Here is a 23,629-nt window from a genome sequence, read left to right as displayed (position 1 = left end):
TTTTTTTTTTTTTTTTTTGGCTCATGCTATATAAGCTTGCTTTCTTGCATCATGTGCCTTTGCTAATGCTAATTACTGGTAGAAAAAGAGGCTGGCAAAGCGGATTTGGTGGAAATAGCATCAGAGCTAAAACCAAATCAATTCAAAGAATGATAGCACACATGACAATTCTAAACTTCCAAATTTTACACTAAAAAGCATACGGGAAGGCATAAAGTTAGCCGAGCAATTAGAATCTTATTTTTTGAATGCAGATTCTTGAATGAAAGGATCCCAAAGTTCAAAAGGTAGCTTCAAAAATGCTTAGTTCCATATGATGAAATTCACAAATATTTCTCAAGCAAAAAACAAACAAATCCAGATTATTAAATGTAGTACCAACTGTGTGGTACTACACTTAAGGTGGTAGAAAATGAAAAAGACCTGGGAGTAATTGTGCAGGCAGATATGAAGTTTTCTGAGCAATGCAGATAGGCTGCCAGGGCAGGTCATGGGGTTTTGTCAATGATATATAGGAATTTTGCTAGCAGGGAAAAGGAGGTGATTGTCCCTCTGTATAAGGCAATGGTCAGGCCACGCCTTGAGTACTGCGTACAGGTCTGGAGGCCTCATTTTAGGAAGGATGTAGGTTTACTTGAGCGTGTACAGAGAAGGGCAACAAGATTGGTGAGGGGAATGAAGGGATCCTCTTACCAAGAGAGGCTTAAGTTCTGCAAATTGCAGTGGCTGGAGACTAGGCACCTGCGCGGTGATCTGATTGAGGTGTATAAGGCTTTGAATGGGTTCAGCACGCTGAATTCTGATGGGATCCTTCCACTTGTTCAGATTACGAACCTAAGGGGGCATAAATTCAAATTAAGAAAGGACAGATGTAGAATAGATGTGCGGAAATTTGCCTTTAGCCAGCGGGTGGTTAATTGCTGGAACAAACTTCCATCTGTTGTTGTGGAAGTTGATAGGTTGAATAAATTTAAGGAGGAACTCGACAGGCATTTGGAGGGAATGGTGTGATTTTTTTTTTTTTTGGCTGATGCTGCATAAGCTCATACGCTGGCTTTCTTGCATCACTACTACTACTATTACTACTACTTATTTTTTAGAGAGAGTAGAAGATACACGAAATCTAGAATGGTGTAATTTTGTATAACATTTTGTTAATGTAATAGTGTATTTTTGTTAGCTTTTGGAATGTAACCCCTGCCCCTTTTGTACTTTTTCTTAATCCTGTATAACACAGTTTTGCACAATGCGAATTTTATAGGAACCTAACTACTGTGTTATATGAGGTTACCTGTACTTACACAAGTTGAACAGCAATATTGCATTTATAGCACACTTCAGCTCGTGATAACAGTTTAACTTGTAAGTGGTGTCAGGATCTATTTATTTGATTGTAGAGAATTAAAAATGCAAAGAAATATTTGCATTGCAAGATAATAGAGAAGACCAGCAAAATCTTTAATACCACATTCATTCTGGAACAAATATAAACAAAAATAGCTTAAATATCACTATTTGTTCAACATGTATATTTATATTAAATGTTTCTTATAACTAAAATTAAAAATATATTAACAATATAAATCTTTGATGTAAAACAGAAGATAAAACTTTTTTTTTTCCTTTCTAGGAGTTTTATATCACAGCTTTTGCAGTAGTATTTTTGACTCGCATTTATTATTTTGAAGAACTAACTACCTACTTTTTATAAACATTAGTTCGTGATGATCATATATTTAATTAACAAGGGGAGAAGGATGCTCTGTTTTACAATTAGTATAGGATGTTCACAAAGTTCTGCTTATTTTTGTAAAATAATTGCATTTTAAAATTAACTTAAGAGGATTATTGATATAGAAATATTTCTTATGGTGTTTGCCATGATTTTTCCCACTTCAAATTTGTTTTCTTCACAGCTATTACACATTATATTAAAAGTCAGACTGTTATGATTTTTTTAGACCAGTATATATAAATCATTTAACAATATAACAATATGAAATGTCTGTTAATTTTCAAATCAAAACATATTAGATATAAAAAGTATTTAGGTTGTGGAGTGCAAGTCAACTTTGATTACTGGTTAGCAGAAAAGGAGTGGTTTAAGCATCAAAAAAGGATATCTTACTAATGTAATACAAAGCTTTCTCTAATAAATTAAATGGTAAGGAGGAGATTTAAAAAAAAAAGTTTGAAACTGGTAATAAAACGGATAGAAACTGCAGAATTAAGCCAGTAAATAAAATATGATTGTGGCTAAGGGAAGCAAAACAGTAAGAGCTACAGTAGCAGGACGAAGAGATGCACTTTCTAAATGAAATACATTTTTAGTGCTCCAACGTTGGATGTATACTTTACTATTGGAATTCTTTGCTGTTCAGCTTAAGTTCTGTTGTTTGCTGTTGTAGCATCTGTCTTAATTAGTTATGGCAGATGGACTAATTTGATTTCCCACAGTCCACAAAAGGGCAGAAGCAGCCAATCTCATTTTATCTCTGGGCAATATTTGGAATGCAAAAACTACTGCAATTGTATGTAACTCTTAAAAGTGTTTATTAGAAGGCATGCAATTCCTTAAAACAAATAGCTTTGTACAAAATAAAAAGCAATTTAATATTTAATCAGCCATCAGTACATTTATATGGTATTTTTGTACATGCCAGTGCACATTTGTTCTGTACTCTGTATAGAATTCCTTGCACCAAGGTCTTCATACTTGGACATTGTAACTGTGAATTAGTCTCTACATGTATATAATTTACAAAGGTTATTTTTCCTGAGTTCAAATTCATTACCTTAATGTATGAATTATCTTAACTAGGTTCATGTACAAATATTTACAAAATGATACACATACATACAGAAAATAGACTGATATAAAAGATGATAGGGAAGAGGTTTCGGAATTAGTCACAGGGAACATCAGGAAGGAGACTGTGCTATGAACAAATGTGATAATGCAGACAAGCAAAAGAATACAAACATTTGAGCAGTAGCTCTGGATAAACACTCGAGTATGTTGGCACCACCACAGAAGAACAACTATTAAACTTGAGCACATATATAAATAATATTTTGCTTTAGATTTAATAGGAGTTTTCATAATGCTGAAATGTGATGATATAAGCCTTGTGAAGTATCACTGCTACCGTAGCCACTATCACCATGAGCCATCTGAAGTTCAAGAGTCACATATTTCTCTTGACTATTCTCTTGCAGTTGAATGTTTGGTGGTACAGGATGATGATAAGACACCTGAAGTCCTCCATTTTCTATACTACTTATTGCTTGAATGGACTCTTTAGCTGTGTGAACTGTATCTACATTAGTTTGATCTACAGAACCATGCCTCCGCTTCTTAACTGGTGGTGGTGGTGGTGTAACTGAAGAAATTGAACGCACCCTAGTATGTTCGGTAAGGGATAGCTCAATTGAATCGGTAGCCTCCACTTCAACACTCGCCATTGGCATATCTACACATGGAGAAATTAGGTCTGCATTTCTAGCAAGAATCTCCACAATTTCATAGGCACTTGGACGATGCTGAGGGTTTTTTGACCAACATTTTGATAGTAGGCTTTTCCTGTAAGTAAAAAAAAAAAGGAAAATTATAATTGTCACATTTAGTATAAGACTAAAGATGTATAATTCATATTTCTGAAGACGTGCTAGAACTTTTTTCTTATCTTAATTCTGATACTGGCAAGTTTTTTTTAAAAATAAATATCTGCCGAAATATCTGCCGTGACCATATACACAGAATGCACTGTTATATAGTTTCTCATACTGTATTTTAATATCCTTTATTAAGTAATATGTTAAATACTAAATATGCTAATAAACCTGCTTTTAATGTCTTGATTATATTTAAGAATTTCTTCCTATATATTACTAATGGCAAATTAACCAGGTAACCCCACTTGAGTTGACTATGTTATTATATATAGGACTGTGGGGGATATTTAATGCAGAAATTAAATAAATAAATATAAGCAAGTGTTAAGTGCAATACCGAATTACCTGATCAAGGGGAATATTCTGTTCCCCCCTAAAGATCAATTAAGTCTATCTTAGACAAAAACTTTTCTCCATGGTTCAGCCTAAATTTCATAGCATTATCCAATAGGCAAATACACTATGCATTTAAAAATCTGAGATACTACCAGGACAGCTGTTTTGAAGCTTACTGGCTTTTCATCAGACAGTGGGTGGCCTCTATTGGCAAACCTATGCTGGGATGCATTTATTGACAAACCTGTGCCTATGTTCTTCAGCAGACCATTATATGGCCTGCTGGAGAAACACATGAGAATGGCAGTTGCTGGAGGTACAGACAGGCACATATATCCTTGCTTGTGCACTAGCAAATAAATTTCATGAGTTTGAAGTATTGCTTAAAACAGTGTTACTCAAACTTTTTTTTGCTCGTGCACCCTTTTGACTTTGAAAAATAACCATGGATCCTCACATCCTAGTTCACTTAAATATTGGGTGTCCAGATGATAGGTATCCAAAATTAAAAATTTATATCTCAAAACTGATTTATTATAATTATGTTTACAATCTACCCTTTTCAGACTGACACAAAAAACAACTGAATAATAAACTGTCACTATTTGAGTATACAATCAATCATACATCACGGGCTAGTAGTGTGAAGAATGGTTGTGTTTTTTTGTTTCACAAAGTCCTTTAAAGTTGTGGGTGATGGTAGACAACTGAATTCTCATGTCTCGTGTGACATCCAGTCTGTAATGATATTTAGATTTTGTTCAAAAAAATAAATAAAATTCAAAGTAGCCATCACAGCAATTATTCACAGATCCCTTGGGAACTGTTTGCGGATTCCTTGGGATCCGCAGAGCACAGTTTGGGAACCACTGTCTTAAATCATCAAATGCTAGCTTTATAGGTACAATAGAAACATGGTGTCACTCTAATACTGTGGATGCAGAATTTGAATATGGCAATTACACTGTCTACAGGAAGGGAGGAGGAAGGAGTGATGCTTTTAGCGGAGGTGGGTAGATTGAATAAATTTAAGGCCGAATCAGACAAATTATTAGAGGGGATTGTCAGTAGTTTGTAGGTATTTTTGGATGGTGCTATATAAGCTTGCTTCTTTGCATTATTTGTCACTGCTAATACTAAAGGGTATCCTTTGTATTTACAGTTATTCTTTAGATGATCAGAGTTGCTCCTTGAATGAACTTGGATTTATCCTAAGGTGGGCCCCTTTTAGCCTTACTCTTCTCTACCACTCATTCATGCATAGTAGCCCACAATTTGGATCTTGGTGGGGGATGTCTTCCTCTTCCTGGTGGTGACCTAAGTGCCACTTGTCCATGATATCTTATGCAGGACTTTCTGCCCTACATACTTTTTGGACTTCAAGGAAACTCTTTTAAAACTGAAAACCTTTCACTATGTTGAGATCTATTCACTTTGAGGATCAAGTCAAGTTTTTATACAGCTGATTTTCTGTCTGTGTGTGGTACAGCTGATTTTCTGTCTGTTTTTATGTGCTTTTTGGTGCATGAAATATTTTATGTGATTTGACTCTATATGCCCAAACCATCTTGAAATCGTTCTGCCTTAGTGAGTTGCAACATGTTTGTTTACTCATCTAGACATAGTAATGCATGAATTGCCCATTTATCTGCAGTCAGTCTGAATTATTGTACATTGAATAGAAGGTGTTTTATCACATTTTGAAAAGTGATTTTACTGAGCAACTAATCTGAATCAGATTTTGTTTCAAATAAGGAAAATGGGCCAAAAAACTCACAAAAACCAATGATTCAATTACTAGTGACCACAATCTGATCAACAGTAATCAACTGTCAATGAAGTTGCTAGTGAAATCAGTATTATACTGAAAAATTTTGGGTAAGCTTTGACTTTTTTATTTTTTTACAATCAATTTTAGGTCACTTGTTATAAAAACCTGAAATTCTATAATTAACCTTTGTTACTCCTGCCACTGAATGGAACACATGTTTTTGTGATATCTGTGAGAGACCTTTTGTTTAATTCTAAAAGTTTTCAGTTGTATTGCTGAATCAAAAACTGTTCTATTAATTATGAATTGTTAAACTCAGTTATAAAGTATAGAACAAAAATAAACAAGAAACCACCACCACCAACAATAATAATAAAGTTTTAATCATATTTTTTAGAATTTTCAAGGTTCCAAACTTTCCCTGGATTCAAGTGCAGTTGCAACATCATCTGTATTTTTGTCAGCTGCAAAGTGGCATCTATAGTTTAAAAATGCAACTCCACATTTGCAAGCAAAAATTATATAGTTTACTAGAACTTAACTAATTTATTCGAAAAACATTTTTCAATTAATTAATATTACCAATATATGATGACTAGATAACTTTGCAAATATATGTTTCTAATTCACTTTGGCATTCACTTTATTATCTGGTTGAGTTAGAATCTCATTCGCCAACAAATCTCATTAAGGTTTTTACAAACTTTGGCTTACATCAAATCTTATATATATATAAAAAAATACAGAAATACTGCTGTCTTTTTTAATAAATCTGTAATTCGTTCGACTTCAAGCTTTAAGTTCTAAGATTGACTTGGGGCATAGTTTTAACTTCCCTCCAAAAAGTTTGTTTTCTCACACAAACTGAATAAAACCATTGTATATACATTTCGTGTGTCTAATTTTCAGAAAAAGACATTTCGGTTAATTAGATTAATTTAACTATTTCCACAGCATATCTATTGTGGAAAAATAGTCCTATCTCTTTGGAGTGTGGCAACAGCAATTTCCTTTAAAGGATGTCTTCAGCTGTTGATGCAGAAGTAATTTTAGTGGATAAAAAAAAAAAAAAAAAATTTTTTTTTTCCATAGAAAATAATTGCTGAATATCTGAAGACACATCAATCCATCTCTTTCTTTATAGAATTGAGAAGCCTGAAAATTCATTTACACAGTGCAGCTATGCTTATTTGTACCAACACACTTCAAAAGCAGGTGTTTAATTTCAGCATTTAAAGAAAGTTTTGGGAAGGAATAATTTTTGTGGGTGAAATTGCACTGCTATCTAGTATTTTAATGAAATTAGTGTTGATTATTATTATTATAAGATCGAAAAAGTATAATATCTCATACTTACAGTTCATCCTTACAGCCATCGGGTACTTCCAAAGTGTTGTAATTTTTAACATAATTCAACACCTGATTATTTGATAATGCTTGATATGGATAACTTCCAAAAGTAACTATTTCATAGAGTAAAATGCCATAACTCCAGACATCTGATGCTGGAGTGAAAATTCCATCTCTAAGGCTTTCAGGGGCCATCCATCGAACTGGAAGCATTGCTAGAAAAAAACAAATATGATGAATGGTATTCACTCTGCCAGAATGAGAATCTGTTGTTTATTTTAAAACAAATAAAATTATTAGCATTAGTAGAGGCATATGATGCAAGAAAGCAAGCTTATTCAGCATCAGCCAAAAAAAAAAAAAAAAACACACCACTCCCATTTCACCCCTCCTTTCGCTCGAAATACCTGTCCAGTTGAGCCTTAAATTTGTTTAGGCTATCGACTTCAACAACAAGTGATGGAAGTCGGTTCCACCAACCAACCACCCTCTGGCCAAAGGCAAATTTCCGCACATCTATCCGACATCCGTCCTTCCTCAATTTGAATTTATGCCCTCTGAGCTGATTATTCTGAGCAAGATGAAGAATCCCATTGGCATTGAGCATGCTCAAACCATTCAAAGCCTTATACACCTCTATCAGATCACCTCGCCGGTGCCTAGTCTCCAAACTCTGTAATTTGCAAAACTTAAGCCTTTCTTCGTAAGAGCAACCCTTTGTTCCATTCACTAATCTTGTTGCCCTTTTCTGTACTCGTTCCAGCAGCTCTACATCCTTCTTGAAATGAGGTCTCCAGGCCTGTATACAGTACTCTAGGTGTGTAGGTGTGGCCTGAAGATTTGCCTTATACAAGGGAATAATCACCTCCTTATCCCTGCTAGAAAAATTCCTGTATATCATTGACAAGACACCATGAGCTACTCTTGCAGCTCGTCTGCACTGCTCAGAGAACTTCATATCTGCCTGCACAATTACCCCCAGGTCCTTTTCATTCTCCACCACTGTCAGTGTAGTACCGCAGAGTTGATACGTTGCTCTGGGGTTACTGTTTCCCATATGTAGTACTTTACATTTGTCAATGTTAAACTTCATTTGCCACCTCTCAGCCCATCTGTTCAACCTTTCCAGATCCTGTTGCAGCAGCATAGCGTCAGTGGTGTCCTTAACAACCCTGCCAACCTTTGTATCATCTGCAAAGTTGGACATTAAACTTGATATCCCATCATCAATATCATTCATAAACACCGAAAACAACAACGGACCCAACACTGAACCCTGAGGAACTCCACTAATAACATTAGTCCACGTTGAGCAGTGTCCATTGATTACCACTCTCTGTCTTCTGCCACTCAACCATCCCCTTATCCATAGCAGCAATTTGCCTCCAATGCCACACTGCTCCAATTTGTGCAGCAGTCTTCCATGTGCAACAGTATCAAAAGCCTTTCTAAGATCCAAATATATAATATCAAAGTTATTCCCTGCATCCAGTTCTTTTGTGACTACATCATAGTATCCAATCAAATTGGTCAGGCAAGACCTGCCCTTAACAAAACCATGCTGCGTCTGAGCTATAACTGAATTCTTGTCTAGATGATCCTGCAGTGCGTCTTTAACCACAGCCTCCATTAATTTACCTGGAACAGAAGTTAAACTAACAGGTCTATAATTACATGTGTCAGCCTTTGATCCTCCTTTGTGAATTGGGGTTACATTTGCACATCTCCAGTCTATGGGTACCTCCCCTGAGTCCAAAGAAGCTCTCATAATTATGGCTAGGGGTTTGCTTACTTCCTTTGCTGCCTCCTTTAATATAACTGGATAGATCCCATCCACCCCAGGTGCCTTTTTTATGTTTATCCTCAACAATCTCTCCTCCACTTTCCTCTCAGTTATTACAAAATCATCCAGCTCACTGCCAATGTTTACTTTACCTACATCATTCTCCTTCCTGAATAACTCCTCATGCGTGAATGTAGATGCAAAATACGCATTTAGATTGTTAGCCACCTGATCAGGATCCTCAACTGTTGAACCATCAATATCCAGTGGATCAATCTGATTCATCCCTTTCCTTCTTGAGTTTAAATAGGTAAAGAACTCTTTTCTGTTTTTCTTTGAATCCTTTGCCAAGGATTTTTCATAGTCTGCCTTTGCCTGCCTAATCTCCTTTGTGACTTGGTTACAGACCAACTTATATCTATCATAGGCTTCCATATCACCCATTAATTTGTATGTATCCCATGCATTTTTCTTCTCTGCCACATGTCTCATTAGTTCATCTGACAACCATTTAGGCCTAAACCTTGAACAATATTTCTTAGTTGGTATGTAAAGCCTGGTAGCCTCCAAGATTAGTTCCTTGAATGCTTCCCATTTTGAGTTTGCTGTTGGTAACATCATCAGTTGGTCCCACTGTATAGAATTTAAATACTGTCTCAGACCATCATAGTCGCCTTTACTAAAACAAAAACCCTTCCCTTTACCTCTGATGGTAGTTACCTCCTTGAGTAAATCCCACTTCAACACACTGTGATCACTGCCACCTAGTGGTTCATTTATCTGCAGATTCTTAATGCATGAAGAATCACTACTGATAATAAGATCAAGAGTATTGCTCCCTCTTGTTGCCTCACGAACATGCTGATGTAGAAAACAATCATCCAATAAATCCACAAAAGCCTTGCTAGTGTGCGAGTGACCAACCCACAAATTCCAGTCAATATCTGGGAAATTAAAATCCCCCATTATAAGACTCTCTGATTTACTGGCCCACTCTATTTCCCTGTACAATATCTTATTATACTCATCAGAGTCATTAGGCCTATAGCACACTCCTACTCTCAATTTTGATTTCCCTATGCTTATGTCACACCAAACTGACTCGACACTGCCCTGTCCATCGATGTCGACTGGCTTCACTTCCTTGGACTTTATGTGTTTCTTAACTAATAGCATAACCCCTCCTCCCCTCCTGTCCTGTCTATCCTTTCTATACACATTCTATTCCCCAAATTCCATTCCGCATTCCTTATATCTGTGTGACACCACATCTCTGATATCCCAACAATATCTGCCTTTGATGTTTTGAGCAATACCTCAAATTCATCAAATTTATTTACCAAACTCCTAGCATTGGTGTACACGCAGGTATACATGCACCTGTTTCTATTCTTGGCTACCCTAACACAACCCATGTGTTTACTTGTACCGCAATGACTCCCAGCAGTCTCTGAAATATCCTGCATCTTGTTTTTCAGGCTTCTGCTCATTTCAATAGAAGCAGTGCAAGAATCACTTCCACCTCTGCCAGTGGCTACTGTTAATCTATTAGTCCTTGTATCCCCCAACTAGCAGTTTTCCGACCCACCTAACTCTGCCTCGACAGCATCAGCAAAAATTCTTGCACCCTTTCTATTTAAGTGTATCCCATCCCTGTAGAAGCAATCTCTCCTGTTAACAAGTACAGTCCAGGCTGAAAAAAATTCTACCCCTTGAGCCTTGCACAATCCCTCCAGGGCCGAATTGATCGACAAGGCTCTCATCATATACTCCCTCCTATCGTGTCTGGGCAGAATTGCAGACACTTTCAAATTCAACCCTAATTCACGGTTTTTTTTCAACAGTGACCTGTACTTGCTAAGTAATTCCGCCGGTCTCCTACTCTTAATATCATTAGTGCCAACGTGTACAACTATATCACCTTTTGTGCCCTTAAAAGATGATATCCGCTCTACATCATCAACCTTTGCCCCTGGCAGACATACCCTTGTCCTATTCCACCTATCCTTTTTACAAAGCATGTTCCCCGCTTCCCTGACAATAGAGTCACCTCTGTTTCCTCTGTTCTTCCAGTTTTTGCTTATTATTCCAGGAAAAATTGGAAACAAAGTAGTTATTGTTGTTGTAGGGTTTTAGGCATATCTGCAACTTAGATCATATGGTTCCAATCAAAATGGCCTAGAAGATGGAAAACATATTTCTAGTACATTCCTTTGCACAAAAATCTATTTTTTAGCAAATATTTAAAATTTTTTTTTTATTTTTTTTTTTTATGATCAATCATGCTTATTTTGTGGAGTTACAGATAACTTTTTCAGTTTTTAATTTACTTTTCTTCCATACTGCATACAAAAAAATTCACATCATAACATTCATTTAATATTCATCACATGAAGTAATTTTTTTTTTAAAATAAATTCCCAATGTGTACCATATCCTTATTAGGTGTTCTATCCCCTAATAGGTGGTTCATTTGCATCACATCAGTTTATTCTTTTTTTAAATGCATTGTTATATATAAGAATATTGACGTTAAAAGCGTTTTTACTGGTGTTATTCCAAAAATTTTGTAACGAAAAACTGTCATGAAAACCTTTACAGAAGTGACGTCATCTTCAGCTTCCATCAGAAGCAAATTATTGGAATTATACTTGTATGATGGCAACAATAATTTATCTTCTACTGGACCAAATTTAATGAAATTTTGCACAGAGCTTCATGTTAGCTCTATACTAGAGGAAAAAATTCAAAACCTCTGAAAATTGCAGTAGTTTTTCCAGGATAGTGGAAAATATGAACATATTTTCATATGATCAAGGAAATTTTCTCACGTAATAAACTGGATAATGTGGACATATAGAATATTATTGGAAAGCTAAGGAATTTAGAAACAGAAATATTAAGGTTTTAAGATACAAAAAAACTTTTGGAAAATGCGTTAATTTGAAAACGCATCTAGTTTCAAGTCACCTGGTGTTTTTTCAAATTGAATATAATTTTTTTCTTTACAATTAAACTCTGAGGCTGGAAATGTACATTTATGAAAACATTCTTCAATTTGGACATGTCATCAGAGCTTTTGATAAATACTACATGTAATGGACAACTATAGATGGTATATTTAGTCGTCAACTAAAATCTCTTCAATGTAAAAATTATATTTCCTACTTTAGTTCACAGACCAATACTTTCAGTAACCGACATGTAATTATTATTAATAAAATAAAAACATTGTTATATTATTATTCATGAATTTTATTAATATATGAAGATTAAAATGTTTTTAACACCTGCCAATGACTCTTAAATGTAAAACACATTAAATATGCTAGTGACAGGACACATTATGTACCTGGTACAGATTTTTTTTAAGGCAGTATCTTTGAACCACAAAATTTCTACATGGAGGTTGTCTCAGGACTGCTCAGATATGGCAAGATTAGTCATCTTACCATAGAGGTAAAAGGATCACTACTTTGTTGCAGATCTCACATGATTGACATTAGAGCATCTCCAGTTCTAGATGCATATTCAAAAAGGGCATTACGCTTAACAAAAAATCCATGCTTCTTGCCCTGAACTTTAGGAGGGGGAAAAAATGTTATACAGTGGATTTTAGAACATTTTTGAAACTCATACCAAATTAATACACTTTAATAATAGATAAAAATAACAAAAAAAAACCAAATTCTATATGAAAATGAAGGCCTGAAATGCAAAGTATACTGATAACAATAAAACATGGTAAAAGGCAAAAGGCTGGCTATTTTTTCCCTTTTAGAGTTGCTAGTTAGAATGAGAGCAATGCACTTTGCCAATAATTGATACTTTTGTTTATACATTTTAATATCAAACAAGAATAACAATAAAAAAGCTTAACTATATCAAAGGAGTTAGTTCCTGATGTTTGCTAATAAGTTTCTCATTTTCCTTTGTTTTTTACTTTCCCTCATCTAACTTATCTCAAAGAGATTGTTACATCAAGTTAGTTTACAAAAATGAGGTTAAGTTAAAAATTGTATTTCTAATAGAAAGGGTGCAAGAATATTTGCTGATGCTATCGAGGCAGTGTTAGGTGGGTCGGAAAACTGCTAGCTTGGGGGGGAGACAAAGACCAATAGATTGACAGTAGCCACTGGCAGAGGTGAAAGAGATTCTTGCACTGCTTCTATTAGAATGAGCAGAAGCCTGGAAAACAAGATGCATGGTATTTCAGAGACTGCTGGGAGCCATTGCGGTACAAGTAAACACATGGGTTGTGTTAGGGTAGCTAAGAATAGAAACAGGTGCAGGTATACTTGCGTGTACACCAATGCTAGGAGTTTAGTAAATAAATTTGATGAATTTGAGGTATTGCTCAAAACATCGAAGGCAGATATTGTTGGGATATCAGAGACGTGGTGTCACACAGATATAAGGGATACAGAACTGCAATTTGGGGAGTACAACGTCTACAGAAAGGATAGCCAGGATAGGAAGGGGGGAGGGGTTATGCTATTAGTTAAGAAACACATAAAAACCAAGGAAGTGAAGCCAGTCGACATCGCCGGACAGTGCAGTGTTGAGTCAGTTTGGTGTGACATAAGCATTGGGAGATCAAAATTGAGAGTAGGAGTGTGCTATAGGCCTAATGACTCTGATGAGTATAATAAGGAACTGTACAGGGAAATAGAGTGGGCCAGTAAATCAGAGAGTCTTATAATGGGAGATTTTAATTTCCCAGATATTGACTGGAATTTCGGGGCTGGTTACTCACACACTAGCAGGGCTTTTGTGGATTTATTGGATGATTGTTTTCTACATCAGCATGTTCGGGAGGCAACTAGAGGGAGTAATACTCTTGATTTGATTATCAGCAGTGATTCTTCATGCATTAAGAATCTGCAGATAAATGAACCACTAGGTGGCAGTGATCACAGTGTGCTGAAGTGGGATTTACTCAAAGAGGTAACTACCATTAGGGGTAAAGGGAAGGGTTATTGCTTCCGTAAAGGTGACTACGATGGACTGAGACAGTATTTAAATTCTATACAGTGGGATCAACTGATGACGTTACCAACAGCAAATTCAAAATGGGAAGCATTCAAAGAACTTATCTTGGAAGCTACTAGGCTTTACATACCAACTAAGAAATATTGTTCAAGGTTTAGGCCAAAATGAATGTCAGATGAACTAATGAGGCATATGGCAGAGAAGAAAAATGCATGGGATACTTACAAATTAACACATGACACAGAAGCCTATGATAGATACAAGTTGATATGCAACCAAGTTACAAAGGAGGTTAGGCAAGCAAAGGCAGATTACGAGAAATCCTTGGCAAGGGATGCAAAGAAAAACAGCAAAGAGTTCTTTACTTATGTAAACTCTAGAAGGAAGGGGATGAATCAGATTGGTCCACTTGATATTGATGGGTCAACTGTTGATGATCCTGCTCAGGTAGCTAACAAACTAAATGAATATTTTGCATCGACATTCACACATGAGGAGTTATTCAGCAAGGGGAATGCCAGAGGTGTATTCAACTCTAGTAGTAAGCTACAGAATCTTGAAATAACTGGGAGTAAAGTGGAGGAGAAACTGTTGAAGATAAACACAAGAAAGGCACCCGGGGTGGATGGTATCTATCCAGTTATATTAAAGGAGGCAGCAAAGGAAGTAAGCAAACCCTTAGCCATAATTATGAGAGCTTCCTTGGACTCAGGGGAGGTACCCATAGACTGGAAATGTGCAAATGTGACCCCAATTCACAAAGGAGGATCAAAGGCTGACACAAGTAATTATAAGCCTGTGAGCTTAACTTCTGTTCCAGGAAAATTAATGGAGGCACTGGTTAAAGAAGCACTGCAGGATCATTTAGACAAGACTTCAGATGACTTATGATGCAGTCACAAAAGAACTGGATGCAGGGAATAACTTTGATATTACTTTGATATAAGGCCTTGAATGGGTTGAGCACGCTGAATTCTGATGGGATCCTTTCACTTGTTCAGATTACCAACCTACGGGGACATAAGTTCAAATTAAGAAAGGACAGATGTAGAATAGATGTTCGGAAATTTGCCTTTAGCCAGCGGGTGGTTAATTGCTGGAACAAACTTCCATCTGTCGTTGTGGAAGTTGATAGGTTAAATAAATTTAAGGAGGAACTGGACAGGCATTTGGAGGGAATGGTGTGATTTTTTTTTTGGCTGATGCTGCATAAGCTCATACACTTGTTTTCTTGCATCATGTGCCACTACTACTACTACTACTACTACTATTATATACTTGGATCTTAGAAAGGCTTTTGATACTGTTGCACATGGAAGACTGCTACACAAATTGGAGCAGTGTGACATTGGAGGCAAATTGCTGCTATGGATAAAGGGGTGGTTGAGGGGGAGAAGACAGAGAGTGGTAATCAATGGACACTGCTCTTCGTGGACTAATGTTATTAGTGGAGTCCCTCAGGGTTCAGTGTTGGGTCCATTATTGTTTTCTGTATTTATAAATGATATTGATGATGGTATATCAAGCTTAATGTCCAAGTTTGCAGATGATACAAAGGTTGGCAGGGTTGTCAAGGACACTACTGACACTATGCTGCTGCAACAGGATCTGGAAAGGTTGAGCAGATGGGCTGAGAGGTGGCAAATGAAGTTTAACATTGACAAATGTAAAGTACTACACATGGGAAACAGCAACCCCAGAGCAACGTATCAACTCTGTGGTACTACACTGACAGTGGTAGAGAATGAAAGGGACTTGGGGGTGGTTGTGCAGGCAGATATGAAGTTCTCTGAGCAGTGCAGACGGGCTGCAAGAGTAGCTCATGGAGTATTGTCAATGATATACAGGAATTTTTCCAGCAGGGATAAGGAGGTGATTATTCCATTGTATAAGGCAATGGTCAGGCCACACCTAGAGTACTGTATACAGGTCTGGAGGCCTCATTTCATGAAGGATGTAGAGCTGCTGGAACGAGTACAGAGAAGGGCAACAAGATTAGTGAATGGAACAAAGGGGTACTCTTACGAAGAAAGGCTTAAGTTTTGCAAATTACAGTGTCTGGAGACTAGGCACCAGCGAGGTGATCTGATAGAGGTGTATAAAGCCTTGAATGGTTTAAGCATGCTCAATGCTGATGGGATTCTTCCTCTAGCTCAGAAAAATCACCTGAGAGGGCATAAATTCAAATTGAGGAAAGACAGATGTAGGATAGACGTGAGGAAATTTGCCTTTAGCCAGTGGGTGGTTGGTTGGTGGAACAGACTTCCATCCCTTGTGGTGGAGGTTGATAGCCTAAATAAGTTTAAGGCTCAGCTGGACAGGTATTTGGAACGAACAGAGGGGTGAAGTGGAAGTGGGTTTTTTTTTTTTTTTTTTTTTTTGGCTGATGCTGCATAAGCTTGCTTTCTTGCATCAAATACCTCTACTAATGCTAATGCTAATTTTCATTTAGGAGATAATGCACTTGACTGGCAGCATGATTCATGAATCAAACAAATGTTGTTTTCATTAATCATTATTTCAGTTTGTCATGCCTGCGTTCTGCTACTGCTAGAGCTGACCAAGTGAAAATGCCAATGACTGAAATTCTGCTTGCTGCCATTGCATAATCAGTCATTCATTGCACAAAACTCTAGAAATGTATTTTACTGTCTTTAATAGTAACACTCTTTTTTGGTGACATTTATTTTAATCACATTTCTAACAGCTGTGATTCTTACTTTGGCTTCTGTATTGTGCAAACACATTTTCCCCAAGTTCTCCATTTTGATACTTTTTTTTTGGTCCAAGCCCGAGGTGGGATTCGAACCCGCGACCTTTGGGTTGCCAGGCAGGCGCTTTACCCCCCCCGGCTAGCCCGGTCGGCCCTTTTTGATAGTCTTTTGGTAAATTTTGCTGGTGCTAAATTGGAGATTTGTTTGGAAGTACTGTATATTCTCTAGTGAACAGAAAGAAATGGAAGTATTGAGAAAAAACTGTTTATTTGTAAAGGAATACTACAGAAATGGGAATACAGTTGTTTCTGCTCAAATAAGGTACTGACAACCCTTCAGAGGGACCAAGAAACCAAACAGTATTAAAGTTAGTGGAACAATTTGAGAGAACAGGAAGTGTTTTAGACAAGCTTTAGAAAGGAAAGGTTGTGAAGGCTGACTGTCATTAAGGATGCTAGAGAGGTTTATGAAGCTTGGAAAATCTTGTTGTAAAGCCCAAGGAAGAGTTTGTGCAAGTGTTTGCAACAGATGAGGATGCCTTACAGCAGAGGTTGGCAACTTGCGGCTCACGAGCTGCCCGCGGCCCTTTGAACATGTCATTGCAGCTCTAACTTTTAGCCCACATGTACAACAAGCTATGTATTTCAGCGAGCAAATATTTTCGAACATGAACTATATTAAAAATAAATCAAGAAACCGTCTGAAAATAATGCGAGTCTCTCTGCATGTATAAAGATGAAAATTACGCATACTCTTGAGAGACTCGCTCAAGAAGTTCAGCAGCAACATTCACATTAATTCGTACCTAATTGGATGTTTATTATGTTTTTCAGTATTAATAAATAATATTTCAAAGAATATATTTTTTTAATAGAACACCTTCCCACTCTATTCCATTTCTTAAACCCCCCCCCATCCCAGCTTGAGCTGAGGTGTGGCTCTTCACTCAAAAAAGGTTGCCAACCCCTGCCTTAAAGCATAAGGAAGATTTATTGAAGTGATTTGTTTGCACACACAAAATTCAGATCAGCCAGCCAATAAAATCAAATGTGAATGAATAGTGTGTTCGGTTTGCCACAGAAGTCATTGCACTCTTAGAGCACAAACCTGAAATTATAAACAAAGTTTAACTTTCTGATGACCACACTTTTATTTAGACAGGTATGTGAATAAGCAAAATTCAAGATTTTGGGATCAGGAGAATCCATGCTTTATTGTTGATAATCTATTACATGTACAGAGGGTCAATGTGTAGTGGGCACTCTGCATTTGGCATTTTTGGACTAGTGTTCGTCAATGGAAACATTGCAAGTGACATTTACTTGAGTGCCATTAAGAACAATTTTGTGCTTTTTTTGTATAGCTATGGAACTGATGTGGATGATGACAACTGGTTTCAAAAGGATGTGGATGACAACTGGTTTCAAAACAAGGGCCCTCTAAGACATCTGGACTTTACCACAACTGCAAACTTCCTAGAGTTACTAGATGAAATTTTTGACAATAGAATCTGGACTTTAGAACAACTGCAAGCATCCTAAAGTTACTAGATGAAATTTTTGACAATGGTGGTTTCTAATCACTACCCTGAGGTGTATGGCAAAGGACTGGTACAGCTTCCAGTGTCACTTGATTTAAACCCATGTGATTTTTATCTCAGGTTATCTTAAAGGCTGTTTCAGAAGAATCCATGAACCATTCCTGTGCTGAAAAGTGATTGAAGATGAAATTTCTATTGCAGAAAATGTTGGGGCATGTACTTTGCAACTTCATACTCTGAATATAGTTCAAATCTGCAGTTCCCAAACTGTGTGCTGCAGCATCCTGGGGCTGCTGCAGCAAAGTCACAGAGGTGCCACAGGATATTCTAAATTTTTGAGGGATAAAATTAGTAATTATGGTTATTTAAGAATGAAATAAAAATATTTTTTCTTTTAATTTAAGTGTATTATTTTTTTTCAAATGGCTACTAATGTGTTAGGTAACATAAATACTTATTAAGTTGTTTGGACCTAACTACTTAATAAACGGAACTGTTAGGTATTTCTTTTGGCCTAGGCTCTAAACAAAGAGGTGACTGCTCACTAGGAGCACTGTGAAAAAATTATCGACACACAAAGGGTGCCGTGAACTGAGGAAGTTTGGGAACCTCTGGTTCAGGTGTTAATTTCTATTTCTAAATAGTATTTTAGGTTCTTCAAATGAATAAATAATTTATGATAAATAAAAAAATCACCCCTGTAAATTATAAATTGTAGCATAGAATATTTTAAAAGGTGTATCATTGTATAATTAGTACTGACTGAAATATGCTGTTATATATTTTTATAATTTTTACTTTAATAATTATTAATACAGGAGTGTCAATGTTATAACACAGGATTGCATGACTCGAATGAGAATGACTGCAGAAGATTTTTCCTACTGCTCATGAGTTCTTTGCTTGAATAGCCTGCACCATGTATTCCAAGGTCATTCCTCTATAAACTGTATTGCCAAAAGTAACCAGATACCTGCATGTTTCTGAGAACCTTTTATTGATATAATATTTAATAATCTGAAGATGGCATTTGGTCTGTTCCTCCTTTAGCATCACAGTCAATTAAATTTTTGATTGTAGGTGTTTGCCTGGCTCATAGCCAATATTCCAATTCATCTCAGAGTGGTTCAGTGGGGTTAAGGTTGGGGGGGGGGGTCACTAATGAAGCTTTGCACACCCAAGCCCATACCTTCAAACCAAGTCACTAGAGGCCATGAAGTAGACACTGTTGCATTATCATTCTGAAACAGAAAAGGGCATTTCCCAAACTGCTGTCACAGTGTAGGAAAAGAGGAATTGTACAGAATGGTATTACTCATATGGTACAAGGAAGCCCAAGCTTTTGCTACATCAGCTAAAACTAAATAAAATAAATAACATAAAAATAAACTACCTATCTTTGAATTTTTCTCATGATGTAAGCCTCACTATGCATGGAGGTAACTTATTTCAGTAATTAACAAACTGCTGTCTGAAAGAAAACTTAGAATCCAGTCTAAGCCATTACCCTTGTAATTAGAATTTATGGCCCTAGCTCTGCATTCATTTATAATAGCAAAAATTTTGCATTCAATCATTTTACTATCCTCTCTTAGCCTTCGTAGACCTCAGTCCTATCCCTCCACCCACAAGGTGCCTAGCTACCAAGCTGTGTAGTCCATGTATTTGAAATCTTCCTTCATATGGGTTTTTTTTTTTTTACACCATTTTTGAAAAAAGCTTAACATTTTTGATTTACTTTTGTTATCAGGTACCCACTGTACAAAGTGTGACATGCAATTCTGAATTGACCTTTATATATGAAACGACAATGTCTATAAAGAATAACATGTGATTTCCATCCTGCAGAATTCCACTGTGACAGTTTTTGAAGCTGTATTCAGATATAATGACATACAGCACACTGCATGCCAGCAATTTTACCTGATCAGCTCCACTGATAGCATAATGCAGTTACAGCAAATTGCAATCAGTAATACTTTCATAAAACATTATGCTGCCAAGCAAGAGACATTATCTTCTTTTAACAACAAATTAATAATAAAAATTTTATTAAAACTTATCCCCATATTTCTTAACTAACCCTAAACTAAGGGTTGTTTAAGGAAATGGGGATGTAACAGTTTCACTAAGAAAAGTCAGGTGAGAGAAAAGTAAGAAACAAGAAATACTTGGTATTTCTTGTTTCATAAAAAAACCAGTTATACTTGGTATAACTGATAACAGCAGCCTGGTGAATGCACTGGGAACTATAATTTATTTGGTTTTTTTATTTTTGTTTGATGTTAAAAAATATCAGAAAAAGTATTTATTCTTGGCAAAGTGTATCTTATTACTGTTGCTTCTTTTATAACTACTGATCTGTGATTGGAATTGCTCACTAATGCTTATATTTGTAATGCAAACGGAAGCATTAGCGAACCTTTCACTGCTGCTTTTTTGATATTAGTAAAGTTAGCATTCTGGACTCTACTTTCATGAAGAATTTGACTTTTTTTTTTGTTATTTTTAGTATTAGTACTAGTAACATGATGTAAGGAAGTAACACTTTTATATAGCAACAGCCCAAAAAGGAGAAAAAAATTATTTCTCCATTCTTTCCAATAATTTGTCTAAACCTTCCTTAAATTTATTCAAACTATGACCTCTAAAACACTAAGTGGAAGTTTATTTCAACAGTTGATTACAGGCAACCCCCATATACTTCTACAACATGGTTTTGCTCTAATACAATTGATAAATTGCGGCAATCCTCGCACAACACGATACTTATATAACACGATTTCGCTCTAATACAGTCAGAGAATTTTGGTAAAACTTGCATTTTTGACAGGGTATTTTTGAGCTTTTGTGCAGGGAAAACCCTGTATTATGTTGGATGTAATTTTTCAACATTTCCACTCTTTTTGAATCCCTGTTGTTGACTCACTAGTCAAAAAAAATATTATTGAGAAATCCCTGTATTTTATTTTGTTTGGAAATCCTCGTGTTATGTTCTGTGCTATTGAGCTTGTGCTTGTTGAAAAATCTAGAATTCAAAGTTTTATTGCTATTGGATAGCTCGGCACCAAGCCTCCAAAAGATTTAAGTCATCCAAACGTTGAAGTTATGTTCCCACCACCACAGTTGTACTAGGTTAATACAACTTCTTTCATTCAGCCATTAGATCAAGGCATTATATCCACCTTTAAAATTCATTACATCAAAAATCATTACAATGGAAAAATAGTTTCAATGTTTCGTTACAATGGAAAAATTGATTACGAATCTATTGAGGTAATGGAGGCATGGAAACATTTCTCAGTTGTGGACTGTATCAGAATCATAGCTTTATCACTGAAAGAAGTAAAACCATCAACGTTAAATGCATGTGGGAAAATGTATGACCAGAGTCAGTTCATTCAGGGAATATGGTTGAACCGGCAGAAAACAGAATCGGTCCGATAGTAGAACTTTGCTATGTGGGTGGGAGGGGAAGGTTTTGATGATATGACTACTGAAGCCCTCATGGGTAGCACAGTTGATAGAATCGCCCTCCTCCCCACACCGGGCGGAAAAGACCTCAGTTCGAATCCCATCAATGATGGGAGGAATTTTTATGGATTTTTTTCACAATGTGGCTGAGTTAGTTGGGCTCATGCGAGGGTAGCATGGTTTTTTCTCCTAGAAACCTCGGGTTTTCGTCCAGCAAAACAGAAAATCGACCTCAGGACACACAATTTATAGACATTATACACAGAGTAACATGGCCTTAGTCACTGATGCTCCTAAAAAAAAAAAAAAAAAGATATGATTACTGAAGACTTTCAAGTATTACTAGTAGAAAAAGAGGCTGACGAAACAGATTTGGTGGAAATGGCATCGAGGTAAAACCTCTGATGCCATTCAGAGGATGATGATAGCACAGATGAAAATTCTAAACTTCCAAATTTTACACTAAAAAACATACGGGAAGGCAAAAAGTTAGCTGAGCAATTAGAATCTTATTTTTTGAATGCAGATTCTTGAATGAAAGGAGCCCAAAGTTCAAAAGGGAGCTCCAAAAATGACTATTTCCATATGATAAAATTCACAAAGATTTATCAAGCAAAAGTAAACAAACCCAGATTACTGATTTTTTTAGAGAGAGCAGAAGATATACGAAATCTAGTAGTTTTGTTGATGAAATAGTGTATTTTTGTTAGCATTTTGAATGTAATCCCCCCCTTTTTGTGCTTTTTCTTAGTCCCGTATAATACGGTTTCACACAACACGTCATTTTATAGGAACCTAACTACCGTGTTATATGAGAGTTACCTGTACTCTAGTTGAACTATTCAACCATACTTTTCCAATTTAAGTTTCTGCCCCTTGTGTGTTTCATCTGAAAAAGAGTAAAGATGCCATCAACATTTAGCTTACTTAACCCTTTTAAAGCCTCATATGCTTCAGTTAGGACACCATGCAGATGCTTAGTTTCCATATACTATAGTTTTGCCTGATATCAAAGTATCGTTTTGGTAAGAGTTTTAAAAATGTGTTAAACACCACTTCGTGAACCCCTTTTTCTACAATTCATGGCAGGGTTTCAGTTCTCAGAAAAATGTATCATGTTACTTCTGATTTACGAATGCCCCCCCAATAAACTTTTTTCTCTTAATATTCTCACCAAGGATATTTATGTTAGCTAAAACAGGAGATGCATAGCTGTCATTTATGATTACTGAAAGCCAGTGACAGCAAATATTTTTTATTTTTCTTGGCTAATTTTATATAAGCTTACCTTCTTGAATCATTTGCCACTACTACAAACATCAGCTACATTACACAACCAATGGCATGAGACCTATGATAAAGTTTTCCAAATTGGTAAAAGGGTGACTTTCAATATGCCTTGCCCTCATTTCTTACCAGAACATATCTAATGAAGCTGTTATATCTCATTAAGTTATGGGAATAAGTTAATAAAATTATTTCTAATTTTCTATCAAAATTAGATATTGTGCTCATTCACAAAATCAGATGCAGTTTACTGTAGTTTATCATGCCAGTTGTGCTACTGATGTAGCTGATTGCAAGAAAATGCTGGTGAGCCGTGCACAACATGTTATATGTAAGCAAAGATCTTTAAAAATCCCTCTGCATAATTAATCAGTAGGAGTTTTTATAGGATTCTGTAAGAATAAATTTTGAACCTCAGTAGTTGCTCATAAGTTTGTGGTCAATGTGCTAAAAGATAAACGTGAATTCCAAAAATAATCATATATACCTTGTATGTTATAGCATTAGCATTAGTATAGGCATACAATGCAAGAAAGCAAGCTTATGTAGCATCAGCCAAAAAAAAAAAAAAAACCCGCTCCAATTTCACCCCTCTGTTTGTTCCAAATACCTGTCCACAACTTCCACAACAAAAGATGGAAGTCTGTTCCACCAATCAACTACCCACTGGCTAAAGGCAAATTTCCGCACATCTATCCTATATCTGT

The 23,629-nt window shown here is 36.2% G+C and overlaps 1 protein-coding gene across 1 annotated transcript in view; it reads right to left on the bottom strand.

Moving 5' to 3' along the window:
• Positions 1-2,873: 2,873 nt before the first annotated feature.
• LOC150078811 (uncharacterized) overlaps positions 2,874-23,629 on the bottom strand; it is a 329,603-nt gene continuing 308,847 nt past the window's right edge. The window contains exons 18-19 of the mRNA XM_090382376.1: positions 7,140-7,347; positions 2,874-3,583 (exon numbers count right to left, since the gene is read on the bottom strand). Of these exons, the coding sequence (XP_090238502.1) occupies positions 3,100-3,583; positions 7,140-7,347 (692 nt within the window). The 3' untranslated portion in view covers positions 2,874-3,099. The remainder of the gene's footprint in view (positions 3,584-7,139; positions 7,348-23,629) is intronic.

The sequence above is a fragment of the Mastigoproctus giganteus genome, chromosome 10, assembly GCF_048544385.1.
Source record: "Mastigoproctus giganteus isolate SK-2022 chromosome 10, ASM4854438v1, whole genome shotgun sequence".
In the NCBI taxonomy this organism is placed as follows: domain Eukaryota; kingdom Metazoa; phylum Arthropoda; class Arachnida; order Uropygi; family Thelyphonidae; genus Mastigoproctus; species Mastigoproctus giganteus.
Note: the sequence above shows the minus strand (reverse complement) of the source record. Positions and strands in the feature narration are given on the sequence as shown.